This window comes from Macaca thibetana, chromosome 16 (genome assembly GCF_024542745.1).
Source record: "Macaca thibetana thibetana isolate TM-01 chromosome 16, ASM2454274v1, whole genome shotgun sequence".
NCBI lineage: Eukaryota > Metazoa > Chordata > Mammalia > Primates > Cercopithecidae > Macaca > Macaca thibetana.
This window is the reverse complement of record NC_065593.1, coordinates 62,919,565-62,938,986: the sequence shown is the minus strand read 5'-3', so window position 1 is coordinate 62,938,986 and position 19,422 is coordinate 62,919,565. Positions and strand designations below refer to the sequence as shown.

Here is a 19,422-nt window from a genome sequence, read left to right as displayed (position 1 = left end):
TTTTTTTTTTTTGTTTTGAGATGGAGTCTTGTTCTGTTGCCCACGCTGGAGTGCAGTGGCATGATCTCGGTTCACTGCAACCTCCGCCTCCTGGGTTCAAGTGATTCTCATGTCTCAGCCTCCTGAGTAGCTGGGATTACAGGGGTGCACCACCACACCCTGCTAAATTTTTTTGTATTTTTAGTAGAGATAGGGTTTTGCAATTTTGGCCAGGCTGATCTGAAACTCCTGACCTCAAGCGATCAGCCCGCCTTGGCCTCCCAAAGTGGTGGGATTCCAGGCGTGAGCCACTGAGCCCTGCCCAAGTCTGTGATTTGGCCTGCCTTGTATGGATAAATGAAATTGCAGATTACAGTGAAGACCCACCTCTCTCAGCAGGACAGGAGATAGGCATGAATCCTTGCCTTGGTAATGTTCCTGAGGTAAATATTAGTATAGATTTTAAAATAACCTTCCCTTTTAAAAGCTGAGATTTGATGCCACTCTTGGTATAGAAACATATAACATATAAAAATTTTGTGGTCACTTTGGCAGCACAAATACTAAAATTGGAACAATACAGAGATTAGCATGGCCCCTGCACAAGGATGACGTGCAAATTCGTGAAGTGTTCCATATTTTAAAAAAAAAAAATCTTGACACACGTTGGTTATAGGACATCCAGTTCCCAAAAATGCTTCATCAAAAAGCACATAGCAGTCGTCACCTGTCAGTGCTTGAATTTTGATGTGAAGCCAATTGAGAGTACAGTACCTGTCAAAGCCTCTTGGTTCTCGATCCCCAGTCATAGCAGCAAGGAGATGAATGAAAGCTAACTTCAAGAAAGCCTTCATGATACCACATCCAAAGCAACCACCTCTCAGAATGCAGAAAATAACAAAAGTCTCTGACGGGTTTTAATGCCAAAGAACTTATTTTTCATAGTAAGGGCAATGGAAAATTGAATACTCACAGATATTTTCACAGTTTGAAGGTAACAGGATAGGTCGGGTGTGGTGGCTCACGCCTGTAATCCCAGCACTTTAGGATGCTGAGGCAGGTGGGTCTCTTGAACTCAGAAGTTCAAGACCAGCCTGGGCAACATGGTGAGACCCCATCTCTACCAAAACTACAAAAAATTAGCTGGGTGTGGTGGGACCCACCTGTAATCCCAGCTACTCAGGAGGCTGAGGTGGGAGGATCGATGGCGGGAGGATCACCTGAGCCTGTGAGGTGGGGGTTGCAGTGAGCTGAGATTGCATCACAGCCCTCCAGCCTGGGAGACGGAGTGCGACCCTGTCTCAAAAAAAAAAAAAAAAGAAAGAAAATGGAAGTAAGAGAATAGAAAGTATTTCTGTACTGCTTGAAGTATGATTTCTGAGAAAGACGTGCATAAACATGTACAGTAAGTGTAATCTGAAAGAATCATCTTCCATAGTTAACAGAAAGGTGCCCAGGTGGGACTTTAAACACCTGGAACGAGGGCGTGGCCATGAGGGACACCCTGGGGCAAGGAGCATTCAGGTCACTGGAAATGCATCTCAGACCTGGTAGAGGACAGGGCTTTTACAAACAAATGAAAATGTGATTGTATTTTTGTTGTTTTATTTTCAAAAAGAAAAAACTTTTTTAAATTTTATTTTCTCAGGTCTGCCCAGAACAATCTGACAAAGGCGGTAGATGCTTTTAGTAAGTATTTTCTGTATCCGAAATGCAAGAACTGTTCAGGAACAACTTCCGCATTTGCCTTTCCCCATTTCCCTGGTAACTTTGGATTGATGACACCCCAGGGTTTGCATTTTTCCAGGTATGCTGCTCTGAAATATATTAATCTTCCTTATCAACATCTCTCTAACATGGGGGCTGTGAGGGATGGATGATGGTATGACTGCCCACCTGCCCAGGTGTGTGAGGGAAGTGGAAAGAGGCTGCACAGCACTCAGGTTCTCCCTGGAGTTAAGCATCTCCTGGGATTTTTGCAGGGTAATTAAGAGCAGATTGTGGCTGGGCGCAGTGACTCACACCTGTTATCTCAGCACTTTGGGAGTCCAAGGCAGGCGGATCACTTGAGGTCAGGAGTTCGAGACCAGTCTGGCCAACATGGCGAAACTCCTTCTCTACTAAAAATGTAAAAAATTAGCCGGGCATGGTGGGGTGCACCTGTAGTCCCAGATACTCAGGAGGCTGAGGCAGGAGAATCGCTTGAACCTGGGAGGTGGAGGTTGTACTGAGCCGAGATTGCCCCACTGTACTTCAGCCTGGGTGACAGAGGGAGACTCCATCTCAAAAAACAAACAAACAACAACAAAAAGGCAGATTGCTTGCTAGTTGGAGCGAAGCAGTAGCTCCAGTGACCCGGAAGGTAGTACGAATAATCATGTTCATGCATTGAGAAGTCTTCCTGGCCAAAGACTCTGCTGAATTCTTTGTTTTTTACTCTATGTGATTTTCACAATTCTGTTATATATTATATAATACACACCTATCATTGGCTCAGTTTAACAGAACAGAAAACTGAGGCTTAGAGAAATTAAGTAATTTAGGGGCCAGGCACAGTAGCTCACACCTGTAATCCCAGCACTTTGGGAGGCCATGGTGGGTGGATCACTTGAGGTCAGGAGTTCAAGACCAGCCTGGCCAACATGGCGAAACCCTGTCTCTACTAAAAATACAAAATTAGTCAGGTGTGGTGGCGTACGCCTGTGGTCCCAGCTATTCAGGAGACTGAGGCAAGAGAATCGCCTGAACCCAGGAAGCGGAGGTTGCCCTGAGCTGAGATCACGCCACTGCACTCCAGCCTGGGCAGCTGTGAGACTGTCTCAAAAAAAAAAAAAGAAAAAATTAAATAATTTACCCAAGGTCAACCAGTTAGTAGGTGGCTGAGTTGGGATTTGAGCCAGATTCTCATAATTTCCTTCAGAAACTTCCAGTGAGTCCATTTTGCTTCTGCCTATGGCTTTCTCAGCTTCTTTGTCTTCCCAGGAGAGGGAATCTGACTGGGGCAGTTATTCTCAAGAAGGGAGCAGCCTTTTGGGGCCATGTGTATTCATTAAGCCTATTGTAGGCCACAGGATCTTAATGACATATGGCCCTTATGGCCCTTGAGCACTTATGATTAGTTTCTAGGTTGCCTTGGGCTGAAGTGCAAATTGTTGATCTAATCAGCCATGGCCTGGCTCAGATGACACAAAGCATGTTAACTCTTGGCCAGGAATGCCTGTAGCTTCTTTTTTTAGAAAGGGTCTATGGGCATGAGAGTCTGAGCCTTCTATACATAGTATATTGTTTCAGGAATATATTCATAGTTTTTTATATATATGTATGTATGTATGTGTATATGTATGTATATGTACGTGTGTGTGTGTGTGTGTGTGTGTGTGTGTATATATATATATATATTTTTTTTTAAGATGAAGTTTTGCTCTTGTTGCCCAGGCTGGAGTGCAATGGTGTGATCTTGGCTCACCGCAACCTCCACCTCCTGGCTTCAAGCGATTCTCCTGCCTCAGCCTCCCAAGTAGCTGGGATTACAGGCATGTGCCACCACACCTGGCTAATTTTTGTACTTTTAGTAGAGATGGGGTTTCTCCGTGTTGGTCAGGCTGGTCTTGAACTCCCGACCTCAGATGATCCACCTGCCTCAGCCTCCCAAATTGCTGGGATTACAGGCATGAGCCACTGCACCCTGCCTTTTTTTTTTTTTTTTTTTTTGAGACAGAGTCATGCTCTGTTGCCCAGGCTGGAGTGCACTGGCATGATCTTGGCTCACTGCAACCTCTGCCTCCTGGGTTCAAGTGATTCTCCTGCCTCAACCTCCCAAGTAGCTGGGACTATAGGCACATGCCACGACGCCCAGCTAAGTTTTGTATTTGTTAGTAGAGACAGTGTTTCTCCATTTTGGCCAGCTGGTCTCAAACTCCTGACCTCAAGTGATCCGCCCGCCTCGGCCTCCCAGAGTGCTGGGATTATAGGCATGAGCCACCACACCCAGCTCGGGAATACATTTATAATTATAAATTGAGTCACACATTATAATTAAAAGGACTGTACTCTGACTCCCTTAGCAAGATACGAGGTCAATCACTGTCAAAAGTTTGGCTTTCATCTTTGCAGGCCTAGAAACTTGTCTGTTAGAATACCCATTATTAGGCTGGGTGCAGTGGCTCATGCCTGTAATCCCATCACTTTGGGAGGCTGAGGTGGGAGGATCACTTGAGGTCCAACATTCGAGACCAGCCTGGCCAGCATGGTGAAACCCCGTCTCTACTGAAAATACAAAAATAGCCAGGCATGGTGGCGGGTGCCTGTAATCCCAGCTACTCAGGAGGCTGAGGCTAGAGAATCGCTTGAGCCTGAGAGGCAGAGGTTGCAGTAAGTCGAGATTGTGCCGCTGCGCTCCACCCTGGGTGACAGAGTGAGACTCCATCTCGGGAAAAAAAAAAAAAAAAAAAAAAATACCCATTATTGATCGCAGAGGCCGGAGGGGAAAAGGACTCAAGCTAAACTCATAGAAATGGCAATTTAACCATTTTTGATGGCACTTGACATTTTTTAGTGAGCCCTTTCATGGATATTTCCTTCTTGTTGTCAGCAGGCTAGAAAGCCACATTGGCTTACTTGGTGAGCTCGGAGTCATTAAAGGGAGGTAGATGACCTGGCTTATGGGATAGTGTCCCCAGCCATGGTGAGGCTGCTCCATCATAGCTCCACCTCTGGCTGTCTTTAATGTTCACCAGATTCAGGACATCTCACCTAGACAGTTGGACAGACTTTGCCTCAATTTTGTCTGTAAAAGGAGGCACTGACACATTTTGGGCCACACGCTTTGCATTACGGAGCTGGTCAGTTACTTGATAGGATTGATTTGTCATAGGATATCGTTCTGTCGGGTTTGAATAGGGAGAAGGAAGGCAGCAGCCAAATGAGGTATGGCACATAGGGTGCTGCAGGGAAAGTAGATTCAGGAGCCAGTTTCTGGGCAATTGGGGCACAACAGGAGGTCATGAGGTGACAAGGGAGCCAGAGGCACAGGGAGAGAGGGAGAATGAATGGCAAGGCTTCATGTGACCTGTGTGTGGCTAGTGCTTCATTTATTAATTAATCATGACATTCTTGTGGTTGGGGCTATGATGGATGTTGTACAGAGAAGGTTCCTACATACTATCTAAAAGCACTTAATTTCCGAACTGAATTTATACGTTTAGTGTGCTTCTGAAATATGTTCGCAAAGTTTTTAAACATTTATTTTTTGATCTTGAGGAAGCAATGCTGAAGTTCATCTGCTAGGATGAATGTCTGAAAACAGCCAAAAAAATGTTCTCAGGCCAGGCGTGGTGGCTCATGCCTGTAATCCCGGGTGGATCATGAGGTCAGGCGTTCAAGACCAACCTGGCCAGGATGGTGAAACCCCATCTCTAATAAAAATACAAAAAAATTAACTGGTCGTGGTGGTGGGTGCCTGTAATCTCAGCTACTTGGGAGGCTGAGGCAGGAGAATTGCTTGAACCCTGGGGTGGGGGTGGTGGCGGGGCAGAGGTTGCAGTGAGCCATGCCACTTCCCTCCAGCCTGGGCAAAAGAGCAAAACTCTGTCTCCAAAAAAAAAAGAAAAAAGAAAAAAATTGTAAGGAAGAGAAACTATATTTACTCTTTGTTGAGTGGAAGTGGATCATCTGGATCTTCATCATCACATTGAGAAGGAGGAGGAGGGAGGGGGTTGGTCTTGCTGTCTGGGTTGGCAGAGGTAGAAGAAAGTCTGCACAGAAGTGGATCCCTGATGTTCAAACCTATGTTGTTCAAGGGTCAACTGTGTAAGTAAAGTGCAAATTAGAAACAGTTTTCTTTCTCTTTTTTTTTTTTAAAATGGAGTCTTGGGAGTTTCGCTCTTGTCACCCAGGCTGGAATGCAGTGGTGCAATCTCGGCTTACTGCAACCTCCGCCTCTTGGGTTCAAGGGATTCTCCTGCCTCAGGCTCCTGAGTAGCTGAGATTACAGGTGAATGCCACCACACCTGGCTAATTTTTGTATTTTTAGTAGAAATGGGGTTTTGTCATGTTGGCCAGGCTAGTCTTGAACTCCTGACCTCAGGTGATCTGCTCGCCTTTGCGTCCCAAAGTGCTGGGATTATGGTGGTGAGCCACTGTGCCTGGCCAGAAACCGTTTCTATTGGATTTCAAAAGATAAAACATAATTCTCAATATTATGGGTGGGGGGACAGGTAATTACATGCATAAGACTACATTGTTGGCCGGGCACAGTGACTCACGCCTGTAATCCCAGCACTTTGAGAGGCTGAGGTGGGCGGATCATGAGGTCAGGAGTTTGATACCAGCCTGGCCAACATGACAAAACCCCATCTCTATTAAAAATACAAAAATTAGCCAGGCATGGTGGTTTACACCTGTAATCCCAGCTACTCAGGAGGCTGAGGCAGGAGAATCACTTGAACCTGGGAGGCAGAGGTTGCAGTGAGCTGAGATCATGCTATTGCACTCCAGCCTGGGTGACAAGAGCAAGACTCCATCTCAGGGAAGACTACATTGCTGATATATACTTGTATTACTTTATAAAAAAGTGATTTGTCATTAGGTATCAAAAGCGATAAAAATATTTATAACCTTTGCCCCAGTGGAATAACCAATTTCACTAATAAGATTATCCTCAGGAAATAATTAAATATTGTGGTAAGATCTAGCTACTAAGATGTTTATAGTAGTGAGATACTGGAAATAATTTAAGTATTCAACTGTTAGACATTAGTACATCTGTATAATAGATTACCCTAGCCATAAAAATTATCTCTGTGAATGTTCAAAAAATTCCGCTGTATATTATGTGAAAACAAATGATAAAATAGAGTATATATAGTAGAATTTGTTTTTGTAAAAAATGCATAGAAAAAGTCTGGAAGGAGATTCATTAAGGTGTTGGATTCTGCTTTTTTAAATTGAGATATAATTCATGTACCATATGGTTCACCCATTTAATCAATTTAAATAATCCATTGCAAATTCAGTACGAGTTATTATATTCAGAGTTGCGTAGCCATTACTTTACTCAATTTTAGAGCATTTTCCCTATGCACGTTAGAGTCACTTCTCATTCCAGCCTCCTAATCCAACCGCCCTAAGGCACTCCCACTTTCTCCCCTTTCACTACTGTTGCAACCATTCCTCTACTTTCTGTCTATAGATTTGCCTATTCTGGACATTTTATGTAAATAGAATCGTACAACATGTGGTCTTTTGTGCCTGGTTTCTTTTAACATAATGGTTTCAAGGCTCATTCATGTCACAATATATTATAAAATTTGAGTCATTTCTGTATTTTATGTATTATGAGTTTCAGGGGTCTGTCTTGCCGACCCTGACCCAACAACGGATGAATAAAGTACACTGACACACAGATATTCTGCTTTACCAGTTTGAGCATCCGGGCAGCTTACGAGACTCCACACAGAGTGCTGTAAACAGTTGGAGATGGAGACCATCCTGGCTAACACGGTGAAACTCCGTCTCTACTAAAAATACAAAAAAATTAGCCTGGCCTAGTGACGGGCACCTGTAGTCCTAGCTAAGTCCCAGCTACTCGGGAGGCTGAGGCAGGAGAATGGTGTGAACCAAGGAGGCGGAGCTTGCAGTGAGCACTGCAGCCTGGGCGACTGAGCCAGACTGTCTCCAAAAAAAAAGAAAAAAGAAAAAAGAAAAACAGTTGGACTGCCCCAGTAGAAAACAATTAAGCACCCCTGGTAAATCAAAGGTTAGTCTTAGGACCACATGAGTAAACAAGCTAGTTAGATAAACTCCCCACATTCCTTTTTTTTTTTTTTTTTAAACTCCCCACATTCCTTTGTTTCTACTCTAATTTATTTAACTAAGGGGACAAGGCTCCTTCAGCTAAGTTTATTACTGGAGCTTATGCAAATGCCCCAGGCCTTCCAAGAAGGTTTGCGTCTTATAATTTTCCTCTCCATCCTGACTGGACTCCCACAGTGAGTAATACATAAAGTTCGTGTACAGGTTTTTGTGTGGATGTGTTTTCAGATCTCTTTGATGCACACCTAGGAATGGTGGAATTGCTGCTTCATGTGGTATTTCACTGCTTAGCCTGTGGGGGAACTACCAGATTGTTAAACAACTTTACATTTCTACTAGCAGAGGATGAGTTTGCCACTGTTTCCACCTGCTTGCAGTTATTTTCCGGTGGTTTTTTTTTTTTTTTTTTTTTTTTTTTTTTTTTGAGATGGAGTATTGCTCTGCCACCCAGGCTGGAGTGCAGTGGCACAATCTCAACTCACTGCAACCTCCACCTCCCAGGTTGAAGTGATTCTCCTGCCTCAGCCTCCCAAGTAGCTGGGATTACAGGTGCGTGCTACCCCTCCTGCCTAACTTTTGTATTTTTAGTAGAGACGGGGTTTCACCATGTTGGCCTGGCTGGTCTTCAATTCCTGATCTCAAGTGATCCACCTGCCTCGGCCTCCCAAAGTGCTGGGATTACAGGCTTGAGCCGCTGCGCCCGGCCCTAGTTAGATCCTTTGCCCGTTTTTAAGTTGGATTCTGTTTTTATTAATGAGTTGTAAGAGTTCTTTATATACTCTAGATAAAAGTTCTGGCCAGGCGCCAGAACATAACATGTTTGGATATATGTATACATTGTGACATGATGGTCACACTCAAGTTTGTTAACATATCCATCACCTCACATGGTTATCTTTTTTTTTTTTTTGCATGTGTAATGAGAATATTTAAGATTACTTTCCAACCAAATTTCAAGTGTACAATAGAGTGTTATTAACTGTCAACACCAAGTTGTACAGTAGATCCTCAGAACTCACTCGTCCTGCCTAAAGGAAACTTTGTACTCTTTAATCAACATCTCCCTATTTCCCCCACCCTCCAGCCCCAGCAACCACTATGCTACTCTCTGCTTCTATGAGTTCAACTTTTTAATATTCCACATCTAAGTAAGATCATGCAGTATTGGTCTTTCTGTGTCTGGTTTATTTCACTTAGTGTAATGCTCTCCAGGTTCATCCATGTTGCCCTAAATGGCAGGATTTCCTTTTATAAGGCTGAATAATATACCATTGTATATACCACATTTTCTTTATTCGTCTGTTTAAGGACACTTAGTTGTTTCCATGTCTTTGCTACATAATTAATAAACACACACACACACACATATAATAGTGCTGTAATGAACATGGGAGTGCAGCTATCACTTTGAGATACTGCTTTCATTTCCTTTGGATATATGCCCAGAAGTAGAATTGCTGAATCATAACGTGTTTTTAGTTTTTTTCAGGACCTTCCATATTGTTTTCCATATTCGCTGTACCAATTTACATTCTCACCAATAGCAGACAAGGGTTCTCTTTCCTCCACATCCTCACCAACACTTGTTATCTTTTGTCTTTTTGATAATAGCCATCCCAACAGGTGTGAGGGGATATCTTACTGTGGCTTTGATAAAGTTTTTAATTTTGATGTAGTCAGTTTGTTTAGTTTTTCTCTTGTTGTGTGTGCTTTTGATGTCCTAAGATTTTGCTTCACCCCAGGTCCTGAAAATTTACTCCTATATTTTCTTCTAAGAGTTTTTTTAGTTTTAGCTCTTCCATTTGGGTCTGTGATTCATTTTCAGTTAATTTTTACATATGGTTTGAGATAGGACTCCAGCTTTATTCTTTTGCACGTCAGTATCCTGTTGTAGTTGCGCAGTTTGCTGAAAAGTCTGTTTTTTGGTCTCTCTTGTCAAAAATCAATTGACTATAAATATAAATGTTTATCTCTAGATAGATAGATATATCCTTATGCCAGTACCATGCTGTGTTGATTACTGTATGTTTTGAAATCAGAAAGTGTGAATCCTCCAACTTTGTTATTTTGGCTGTTGTGGGTCCCTTGGATTTCCTTTTTTTTTTTTTTTTTTTTTTTTGAGACAGAGTCTTGCTCTGCCACCCAGGGTGGAGTACAGTACAGTGTCGTGATCAGAGCTCACTGCAGCCTCAACCTCCCAGGCTCAAGTGATCCTCCCGTCTCAGTCTCCTAAGTAGCTAGAACTATAGGTGTGAACCACCATGCCTGGCTAATTTTTGTAGTTTTTTGTAGAGACAGAGTTTCACCATGTTGCCAAAGCTAAGCGATTCTCCCAAGTCAGCCTCCCAAATTGTTGGGATTATAGGCATGAGCCACCAGGTCTGGCCATGAATTTTAGGATCAATCTATTTCTGCAAATAGATTGATGGTTTTTTTTAATAGACTTTATGTTTTAAATCGTTTTACAATTCATAGCAAGACTGAGCAGAAAGTATAGAGTTCCTATGTGGCCCCTATACCACACATATGTAACTTCCCTCTGTTATTAATGTTCCCCACCAGAGCACATTTGTTATAATGAGCCAATACTGATATGTTGTTATCACCTAAAGACCATGGTTTACATTAGGATTCACTCTTGGTGTGGTACGTTTTATGGGTTTGTACAAATATATAATGACATGCATATGTCATAATAGGATCATACTAGATAATCTCTTAGAATTTCTTTGTGTTAACTAAGTCTTCTGATTATTCTTAAATGAACATGTGGCCAGGAGCGGTGGCTCACGCCTGTGATCCTAGCACTTTGGGAGGCCGAGGTGGGTGGATCACCTGAGGTCAGAAGTTTGAGACTAGCCTGGCCAACATGGCAGAACCCCGTCTCTACTAAAAGTACAAAAAAATTAGCTGGACGTGGTGGTATGCGCCTATAATCCCAGCTGCTCTGGAGGCTGAGGCAGGAGAATCGCTTTAACCCTAGAGGAAGAGGCTGCAGTGAGCCAAGATCGCGCCACTGTACTCCAGCCTGGGTGACAAAGTGAGACTGTCTCAAAACAAACAAACAAACAAAAACTAAATAAATAAATAAAGTAAAATGAACATGCTTTGCTAGTGCAGTTTTTTAAGTTACAAGTATTGTTTTAAACTTTGCACTGGTCGTGTATTTTTTTCCTGGAAATACTTGAAAGTGATTGGTCAAAAATGTCTTCTTATATTTATTCTTAGTATAGTTCAGTGAAATTAGAGAAAAAAGTATCCTTTCTTACATATGCAGAGATTTAGGACAGTGTTTGTGATTTAGGTAAGTTTTGTGGCCAGCAGATAAATCACAATTAAAATCTGGATCCACTGTTAGTTTTGTGTACTAGAGTAGTGGTCCTTAAATTATGAAATGTGAATAGGTTCCAAAAAAGTCAGGTAAATGCAGAGTTTTTAGAAATGCATTATCCATTGCAGATTTCAACTAAATAAACAGTGTAAAAAACAAACACTAAAGTGACTAGAAACAAATATGCACAACGCAAGTTTCAGCCCTCAGAGCTACAGAGTCAGAATCTTGGGAAGTGGTGCCCAGCTTCTGTATGGCCAAAAACCTGCCCTGTGATTCTGATCTTGAGTCCAACCTTAAAGCTGCTCCGTGATAATTCTTTATTATTATTTTTTTTTTTTGAGACGGAGTCTCGCTCTGTCACCCAGGCTGGAGTGCAGTGGCGCGATCTCGGCTCACTGCAAGCTCCGCCTCCCGGGTTTACGCCATTCTCCTGCCTCAGCCTCCCGAGTAGCTGGGACTACAGGCGCCCACCACCTCGCCCGGCTAGTTTTTTGTATTTTTTAGTAGAGACGGGGTTTCACCGTGTTCACCAGGATGGTCTCGATCTCCTGACCTCGTGATCCGCCCGTCTCGGCCTCCCAAAGTGCTGGGATTACAGGCTTGAGCCACCGCGCCCGGCCTGATAATTCTTTAGGGAAGTCAGTGCTTTGCTGATTGTTGGTTGTCTCAAGAGCTTAACAGTTAATCATGCCTTTTGAAGTACTTTGTTGTTTTGTTTGATTCTATTTTTTTTCCTCCTTTTCATGTTTTTGTTATACGAGCTGGAAAATGTGCTGAGGAAATGCAACTGTAGAATATATTTAAGCACTTGAAATAAGCATTTTATTTATAGGGCAAATTTAGTGCATGCCTTAAGCATTTTAATCTGAAACTTCTATCCCAAAGTGTTCGTTTACTGGCATTATTGACAAGGGGTGTTTTGGTTGAAGGACTGTTTTAGAATGTTTGTTTTATTAACTAAAATCTAATTAAGTACTCTTAAATTTGTTTCTTTACAGAAAAGTCTTTTAAGTTATGTGTCACCAAGGAGATGCTCCTTCTTAGTATCACAACTGCTTATACAGGTAATGGAATTACTGTTCTTGTTTTCTCTTGCTTCATAATGATAATAAGGGGTTGAAGACAATAGCCACGTTATTATTTCTCACAATTCTGTGCATTGACTGGGCTCAGTGAATGGTTCTTCTAATGGTGTCACTTGGGGTCTCTTGTGGCTGGTTTCCTTCACATGTCGCCTTCACTGTGGTCAGATGAAAGGCTGAGTATCTCTCTTTTTGTGTAGTCTCAGAGCTGCTCTCCATCTACACGACCCCCTCTATAAGATCACCTTGTGACCCGGCAGTATAGCCAGACACCTTAGTTAATGGACTGATGGCTCCAAAAAAGGCAATGGGAAAGAATACCAGACTTTCTTAAAGCTCAGGCAGCAGTCTAGCCCAACATCACTTCTAGTGGATTCTGTTGGTGACAGCAAATCACAGGGTTGGCCCAAATTCAATGTGGAAGGATTCCGCACAAGGTTCAGAAAAACCAGGACACATGGCTCATTGGGACCAGTGGTTTTAGGGCAACACAGAGCACTACAGAAAATAACCATGAAGAAATCTGTAACTTTATATGGATTAAAATCATTTCTGGACAGGTGTAGTGGCTCATGCCTGTAATCCCAGCACTTTGGGAGGCTGAGGTGGGTGGATTGCTTGAGCCCAGGAGTTCAAGACCAGCCTGGGCAACATGGCGAAACCCCATATCTACTAAAAATACAAAAAATTAGCCAAGTGTGGTGGTGCATGCCTGTAGCCCCGGCCACTCAGGAGGCCGAGATCAGAGGATCACCTGAGCTCAGGAAGTCAAGGTTGCATGATCTGAGATAGCACCACTATACTCCAGCCTGGGCCATGGGAGTAAGACCTCTGTCTCAAAAAATAAAAAAAATAAATAAAAATAATTCCTAATGAAATAGAAGCATGTCATAATGTGGTATGATAACAGGTGGAGTACCCGTTAAGTCAAGAATGATAAGGAAATTTGTTTTCTTTTAAAAAATGCTGTAATTTGCTCTTTTCCTTTTATGTGCAACATATTTTTAGGTGAAATAGAATAAACATTAAACATCTTTAACAGTTAAGGTTTTGTAGCATTAGGGAATCAAGGTCCCCTACTGATTTACTCTAATTTTTTAATCTTAGGAATTTTCTTTTCCTAGAAAAAAGGGTTTAATTAAAACATTATGGTGCTTTTAAGACACATTGTATAGTATGTATTGGCTTTCCATTACAGTGTGAATATAATCCAATAGGGGCCGGGCACAGTGGCTCATGTCTGTAATCCCAGCACTTTGGGAGGCTGAGGTGGGCAGATCACATGGGGTCAGGAGTTCGAGACCAGCCTGGCCAACACGGTGAAATGCCTAAAAATGGAAAAATTACCCTGGTGTGGTGGTGCACGCCTGTAATCCCAGCTACTTGGGAGGCTGAGGCAGGGAGAATTGCTTGAACCTGGGAGGCAGAGGTTGCAGTAAGCTGAGATAGCACCACTACACTCCAGCCTGGGCAACAGAGTGAGACCCTCTCTCAGAAAAAAATAGGAATGTTCGTGTTTCTTTGGAAAGCTACTAACAAGGTTAATGAGCACGTTAGTCTTCACTATTACAAAGTTACGTTAATTATCACCTCTGCCCATCTCCACCTGTATGGAGAGTGATAGGTTTTAACATAAGGATATCTGTTCATTTGAGTTATATACTTTTATCTGAAATATATGGCAGATGCCGTCTTGTGGTATCTTAATTTTAGCTGCTATAACAAATTTCCATAGACCGTGTGGCTTAAACAACAGACATTTATTTCTCACAGTTCCGGAGGACACAAACATTTAGTCCATAGCATGAAGCTAATTCCATTTCATCAGTTACATCACATCAAATTATGCTCTGCTTGGGGATTAATATTTCAGTCTCTATGAGTTTTGTTTTGTGTGTTTTACTACTCAAGTATTCTTTTGTCAGATACTACTAGATGGGAAGATAAACAAAAATGTGAATGTATAAATTACATCTTTTTTTTTTTTTAACTGAAGGTCTGGAATTAACTTTCTTCTCTGGTGTATATGGAACCTGTATTGGTGCTATAAATAAATTTGGAGCAGAAGAGAAAAGCCTTATTGGACTTTCTGGCATTTTCATCGGCATTGGAGAAATTTTAGGTTGGTTTTTAAAAAAAAGCATTAGCATTAAAAATATTGGTTTATTATGGGTAAAATAGAAATTTTAAGTGCCCCTCACCGTTGTCCTTGAATTTCTGTTTTTTTCTACTTATTTTTACCCAAACATGTATGTTTTTATTTTTCTATTATTGCTATTCTTCTTTTTTTGAGACGGAGTCTCACTCTGTCGCCTAGGCTAGAGTTGGATTGCAGTGGCGCGATCTCGGCTCACTGCAAGCTCTGCCTCCCAGGTTCACGCCATTCTCCTGCCTCAGCCTCCCAAGTAGCTGGGACTACAGGTGCCTGCCACCATGCCCGGCTAATTTTGTTTTTGTATTTTAAGTAGAAACGGGGTTTCGCCGTGTTAGCCAGGATGGTCTCAATCTCCTGACCTCGTGATCTGCCCTCCTCGGCCTCCCAAAGTACTGGGATTACAGGCGTGAGCCACCGCTCCCGGCCTATTACTGCTATTCTAATATGACTAAATTATGAAACATTTGCAAAATAATTCACAGATGGAAACCCTGTGTTAGAAAACACACAGTGTCTCCCCACTTTTCCTCTTAAAATATTTAGAATGTCTTGGAATTCCTGACTCTGATTCTCTGATTCCTTTACACCAACTGGGTGTCCAACAGCTCAGTCCTGTTCTAACACTTAACTATCCAGAGTTAGCGTCAGATTCCACAGGTTTAAGGGTTCAGTCCTACAGACAGACAGACAGACAGTCATGGGTCCATAGGCCTCTCAGGCACATCTCTCTGACTTGGGTACAAATTTGGAGGTTCCCACAGCCCTCTTCCCCCTTCAGGTTTGATAATTTCCTAGAGCAACTCACAGAACTCAGGAAAATGCTCTCCTGACTATTAGAGTTTATTATAAAGGATACAGATGAGCAGCCTGATGAGGAGGTGCAAAGGGTGGGGTCTGAAAGGGTCCCTAAGTGCAGGAGCCTCTGTCTCCATGGATTTTGGGTTCACCACTCCAGAAGCTCCTCTAACCCTTTTTAGGGGGATTTATGCAGATCCTGTTACATAGGCATGATTGATTAAATCATTGGCCACATGGCCTGGTGCAGTGGCTCATGCACTTTGGGAGGCCGAGGTAGGAGGATTGCTTGAGCCCAGGAGTTCGAGACCAGCCTGGACAACATAAGGAGACCCTGTCTCTTAACAACAACAACAAAAAACAATCATTGGCCATTGGTGATTGATGTAATCTCCAGCCTTCCCTCCCTGAAGGGGGAGTGAAAGGGGCCTAGAAGTTCCAGCGCTTAGGGCTTGGTCTTTCTGGGAACCAGCCCCATCCTGAAGCTCTATCCCAGGCCAACCCCTCTGTCCCCAAGAGTTGCCCCCTTAACATAAACTTCGGTATGATTGAAAGTGGCTCCTTCTGAATAACTAATGTCCCTCATATCACTGAGGAAATTCCAGACCTTTTAGGATTTCTGTGCCAAGAACTAGCAGCAAAGACCAAATAAATATTTTTATTATGCTCCACTAGTTACTCTTATTCAACAAAGATTTGTTCAGCACTTGCAGTATATTGAATATTGTGTTAGATATGAGGAACTTCAACAAAGATTTATTGTAATCTGTCAGTCAACAAAACAGACAAAAACACCTGCCCACGTAGAGCTTATATGCTACTCAGGAAGAACACAGACAATAAAAACAGAAGACTTTGCATGTCAGGCAGTGGTAAGCACCGTGGGTCAAGTGGACTTTGGAGGGTTTGTTTGTTTTTGTTTTTTGGTCCCTGCCTTATTGCCAACACCTGGAGCAGGACAAGGTCTATATTATTGGGCATCCAATAGATGAGTTAAATGTGTTGAATGAATAATGAGAACATGGTTTCAGCAGAACTTAGTCACCGGTTGCATGGCGGGGTGAGGAGAGGTGTCTAGAATGATGACCAGGTTGATGAGAGTAACCTGGGCAGAGAAAATGCTGTAGGAGATGGGGTTTGGGGAGATCTGCTGAGTGGGATTTTGAACACCTCTAAGTACCAGAGAGGCACCCAAATAGAGAAGTGTCCAGTGGGAAATGCAGGCTGATGCTCAGGAGGGACTCGTGGGCCGGAGACTGATGTTGGGAGTTAAGGGTATATAAATGGCAGACGAAGCTTAGCCATGGTGAGTCGGTGCAGGGTAGTCTGTCTGGTAAGTGCTTGTTTAGTGTCTGCCTGTAGACCACCTGGGAAGAAACTCACTTTCTGTAGGCTGCCTGCCTTTTTGAAAAAATAATTTCAAATTGATAAGAAATTGCAAAAATAGGCCAGGTGCAGTGCTCACACCTGTAATCCTAGCGCTTTGGGAAGCTGAGGTGGGCAGATTGCTTGAGCTCAGGAGTTTGAGACCAACCTGGGCAACATGGCAAAACCCCATCTCTACAAAAAAAGTACAAAAATTAGCCAGGTGTAGTGGCGTATTCCTGTAGTCCCAGCTACTTGGGAGGCTGAAATGGGAGGTTGCAGTGAGCCCAGATCATACCACTGCACTCCAGCCTGGGCGACAGAGCAAGACTTTGTCTCAAAAAAGTCAAAAAACCAAAACAAAAAAAGAAATTGCAAAAATAAGAATAGTGCAAAGAACATCTGAATATCCTTTAACAGGATTCACCTATTGTTAACACTTTCTCTTCTTTACTTTTTCTTTTTTTTTTTAAAGACAGAGTCTTGCTCTGTCACCCAGGCTAGAGTACAGTGGCTCGGTCTTGGCTCACGGCAACCTTCGCCTCCCGGGTTCAAGCAATTCTCCTGCCTCAGCCTCCCAAGTAGCTGGGACTACAGGCACCCGCCACCACACCTGGCTAATTTTTGTATTTGTGGTAGAGATGGGGTTTCACCATGTTGGCCAGGCTGGTCTTGATCTCCTGACCTCTTGATCCACCCACCTTGGCCTCCCAAAGTGCTGGGATTACAGGCATGAGCCACCGTGCCCGGCCCTCCTGTCAGTATTTTTGAGCTTTGTTCTTAGATGTAGTTCATTTCATTGAAAACAGCGTACCTTTTAAGATTTGTTGGGCAAGACTGCAGCATTACTCAGTCTAGGGCTAATTATTTCCTGCTTCTAAGGGAAGACCCTTCTGCGTGCTCCACCCAGTTCCTGTGAATCATAAGCTTTTAAGTGGCTGGTGGGCCAGACACTATACCCAGCCGAGGGCGGAGCCCTAGTACCACTAATCCTCTTGGCTGGTTCTTTCCCTGGCTTCTGCTAATTTGCTCCCTTTATTTGCTGATCAGTCCTCAGCTGAAGAGTCAGGGGGACTGTCTGCAGCTCTCTGGAATTGTTTTTCTGTGTCGCTCTCCTTTCTGATACCGTTGTCTGTGAACTCTAGTTACCCTGATATCCCTAGATTCACATCCCCGTCTCTTCAATCCATGGAGGCTGCTGGGCTCCGCCTGGGTTCTTTCTCCCTCTGTTGCCTACTCTTGAGAGGAACTGCCAAATATTTTCCAGAGTGGCTGTACCAGCAATGTATGAGTGGTTCCGTTTTTCTGAATCCTTGCCAGCATTTGGTGTTATCACTATTTTTGATGTTAGCGATTGTGATAGATGTGTAGTCATGTTTCATTGTGGTTTTACTTTCTTTAATGGGTAATGATGTTGAACATCTTTTAATGTGTTTATTTATCCTCTTTATATCTCCTTTGGTGACATGTATGTGCATATCTTTTGCCCATTTTCTAGGCAGGGTTTTTTTGTTTTGTTTTGTTTTTGCTGCTCACCTTCACTTTTTAATTTTTTTTTTTCCCCCAGACGGAGTCTCGCTCGGTTGCCAGGCTGGAGTGCAGTGACGCAATCTTGGCTCACTGCAGCTTCTGCCTCCTGAGTTCAAGCGATTCTCCTGCCTCAGCCTCCTGAGTGGCTGGGACTACAGGCGCATGCCACCACGCCCAGCTAATTTTTATATTTTTAGTAGAGGCAAGGTTTCACCATGTTGGTCAGGCTGGTCTCGATCTCTTGACCTCATGATCTGCCCACCTTGGCCTCCCAAAGTGCTGGGATTACAGGCATGAGCCACTGCGCCCAGCAACTTTTTTCATTTTTAAAATTTTTTTAAATTTTTTTAAGACAGTCTCACTGTGGCATCCATGCTGGAGTGCAATGGCGTGATCTCGGTTCACTGCAACCTCTGCCCCCCGGGTTCAAGTGATTCTCCTGCCTCCACCTCTTAAGTAGCTGGGACTACAGGCATGTGCCACCACACCTGGCTAATTTTTGTATTTTTAGTAGAGACAGGGTTTCACCATGTTGGCCAGGCTGGTCTCGAACTCCTGACCTCAGGTGATCTGCCCGCCTTGGCCTCCCAAAGTGCTGGGATTACAGGTGTGAGCCACCACACCTGGCCCACTTTTTAAAATATATATACAATGTTTTCTTTATTTTTTTATAAAAGAGTCTTGCTGTGTTGCTGAGGCTGGTTTGGAACTCCTGGCCTCAAGCAGTTCTCCTACCTTGGCCTCCCAAAATGCTGGGATTACAGGCATGAGACCCTGCACCCAGCCATCCTTCACTTTTGATATATAGGTTTGCTGGTATAGATTTCTGGGGTAGAAATCACTTAAAAATTGTAAAGGTCATGCCCCATAGTCTTCTTCCTTTCAGTTACAGAGTTCTTCCCTTCTCACTGTTGAGGACTCTCCTGTCAGCTCTTGAGACATCCTTAGCTGTTCTGGCTGCTGAGTCTTCCAAGGCCTCTCCGACTCCTCTTCGGAGCTCACACATAATTCTCAGAATCCATAATGACTGCCTTTCAGTGTGATACCTTGGCTTGTTTGGCTATGATTACAACAAAAACATGGTCGTAATGACAAGTTGTGTCCTTATTTTATTTCTGTTATAAGCTACAGGTCAAAGGGGATAGCTTGCGGGGTACAATAATTCACAGAGAAGAAATACAAGAATGTTCCTGGATAGAAATGCAAGTCATTTTGATACCTTACTTTTTTGTTCTAATCGTTGATGCTTGGTCATCATTATCATTGTCTGCAAGTGCTGAGGTGTTGGATTTTTTGAAGAAATTTAACAAGTGAGAATGTTTATTCCTTGGCTCCTTGGTGGATAGCTTAGGCCTGGGTGTGTAATGTTT

At 43.1% G+C, this 19,422-nt stretch overlaps 4 protein-coding genes and 1 non-coding gene across 26 annotated transcripts in view; 2 read left to right on the top strand and 3 right to left on the bottom strand.

Annotated features, from left to right (window-relative positions):
• Positions 1 to 19,422, bottom strand: part of MXRA7 (matrix remodeling associated 7) — a 1,130,960-nt gene that overhangs the window by 80,314 nt on the left and 1,031,224 nt on the right. The gene's annotated exons all lie outside the window — the stretch shown is intronic.
• JMJD6 (jumonji domain containing 6, arginine demethylase and lysine hydroxylase) overlaps positions 1 to 19,422 on the bottom strand; it is a 1,042,475-nt gene that overhangs the window by 41,554 nt on the left and 981,499 nt on the right. The gene's annotated exons all lie outside the window — the stretch shown is intronic.
• The window catches only part of CYGB (cytoglobin), a 326,406-nt gene that overhangs the window by 225,757 nt on the left and 81,227 nt on the right, over positions 1 to 19,422 (bottom strand). The gene's annotated exons all lie outside the window — the stretch shown is intronic.
• Positions 1 to 19,422, top strand: part of MFSD11 (major facilitator superfamily domain containing 11) — a 56,529-nt gene that overhangs the window by 16,823 nt on the left and 20,284 nt on the right. For 9 of the 10 annotated variants that reach the window (XM_050764352.1, XM_050764349.1, XM_050764345.1 and 6 more), the window contains 3 exons: positions 1,628 to 1,668; positions 12,124 to 12,189; positions 14,204 to 14,329. In XM_050764352.1, the coding sequence (XP_050620309.1) occupies positions 1,628 to 1,668; positions 12,124 to 12,189; positions 14,204 to 14,329 (233 nt within the window). The remainder of the gene's footprint in view (positions 1 to 1,627; positions 1,669 to 12,123; positions 12,190 to 14,203; positions 14,330 to 19,422) is intronic. The other variant, XM_050764351.1, reaches the window with a different exon arrangement.
• LOC126940113 (U6 spliceosomal RNA) lies at positions 519 to 622 on the top strand. Its single transcript, XR_007720624.1, has one exon. It is a non-coding gene; the product is annotated as a U6 spliceosomal RNA (small nuclear RNA).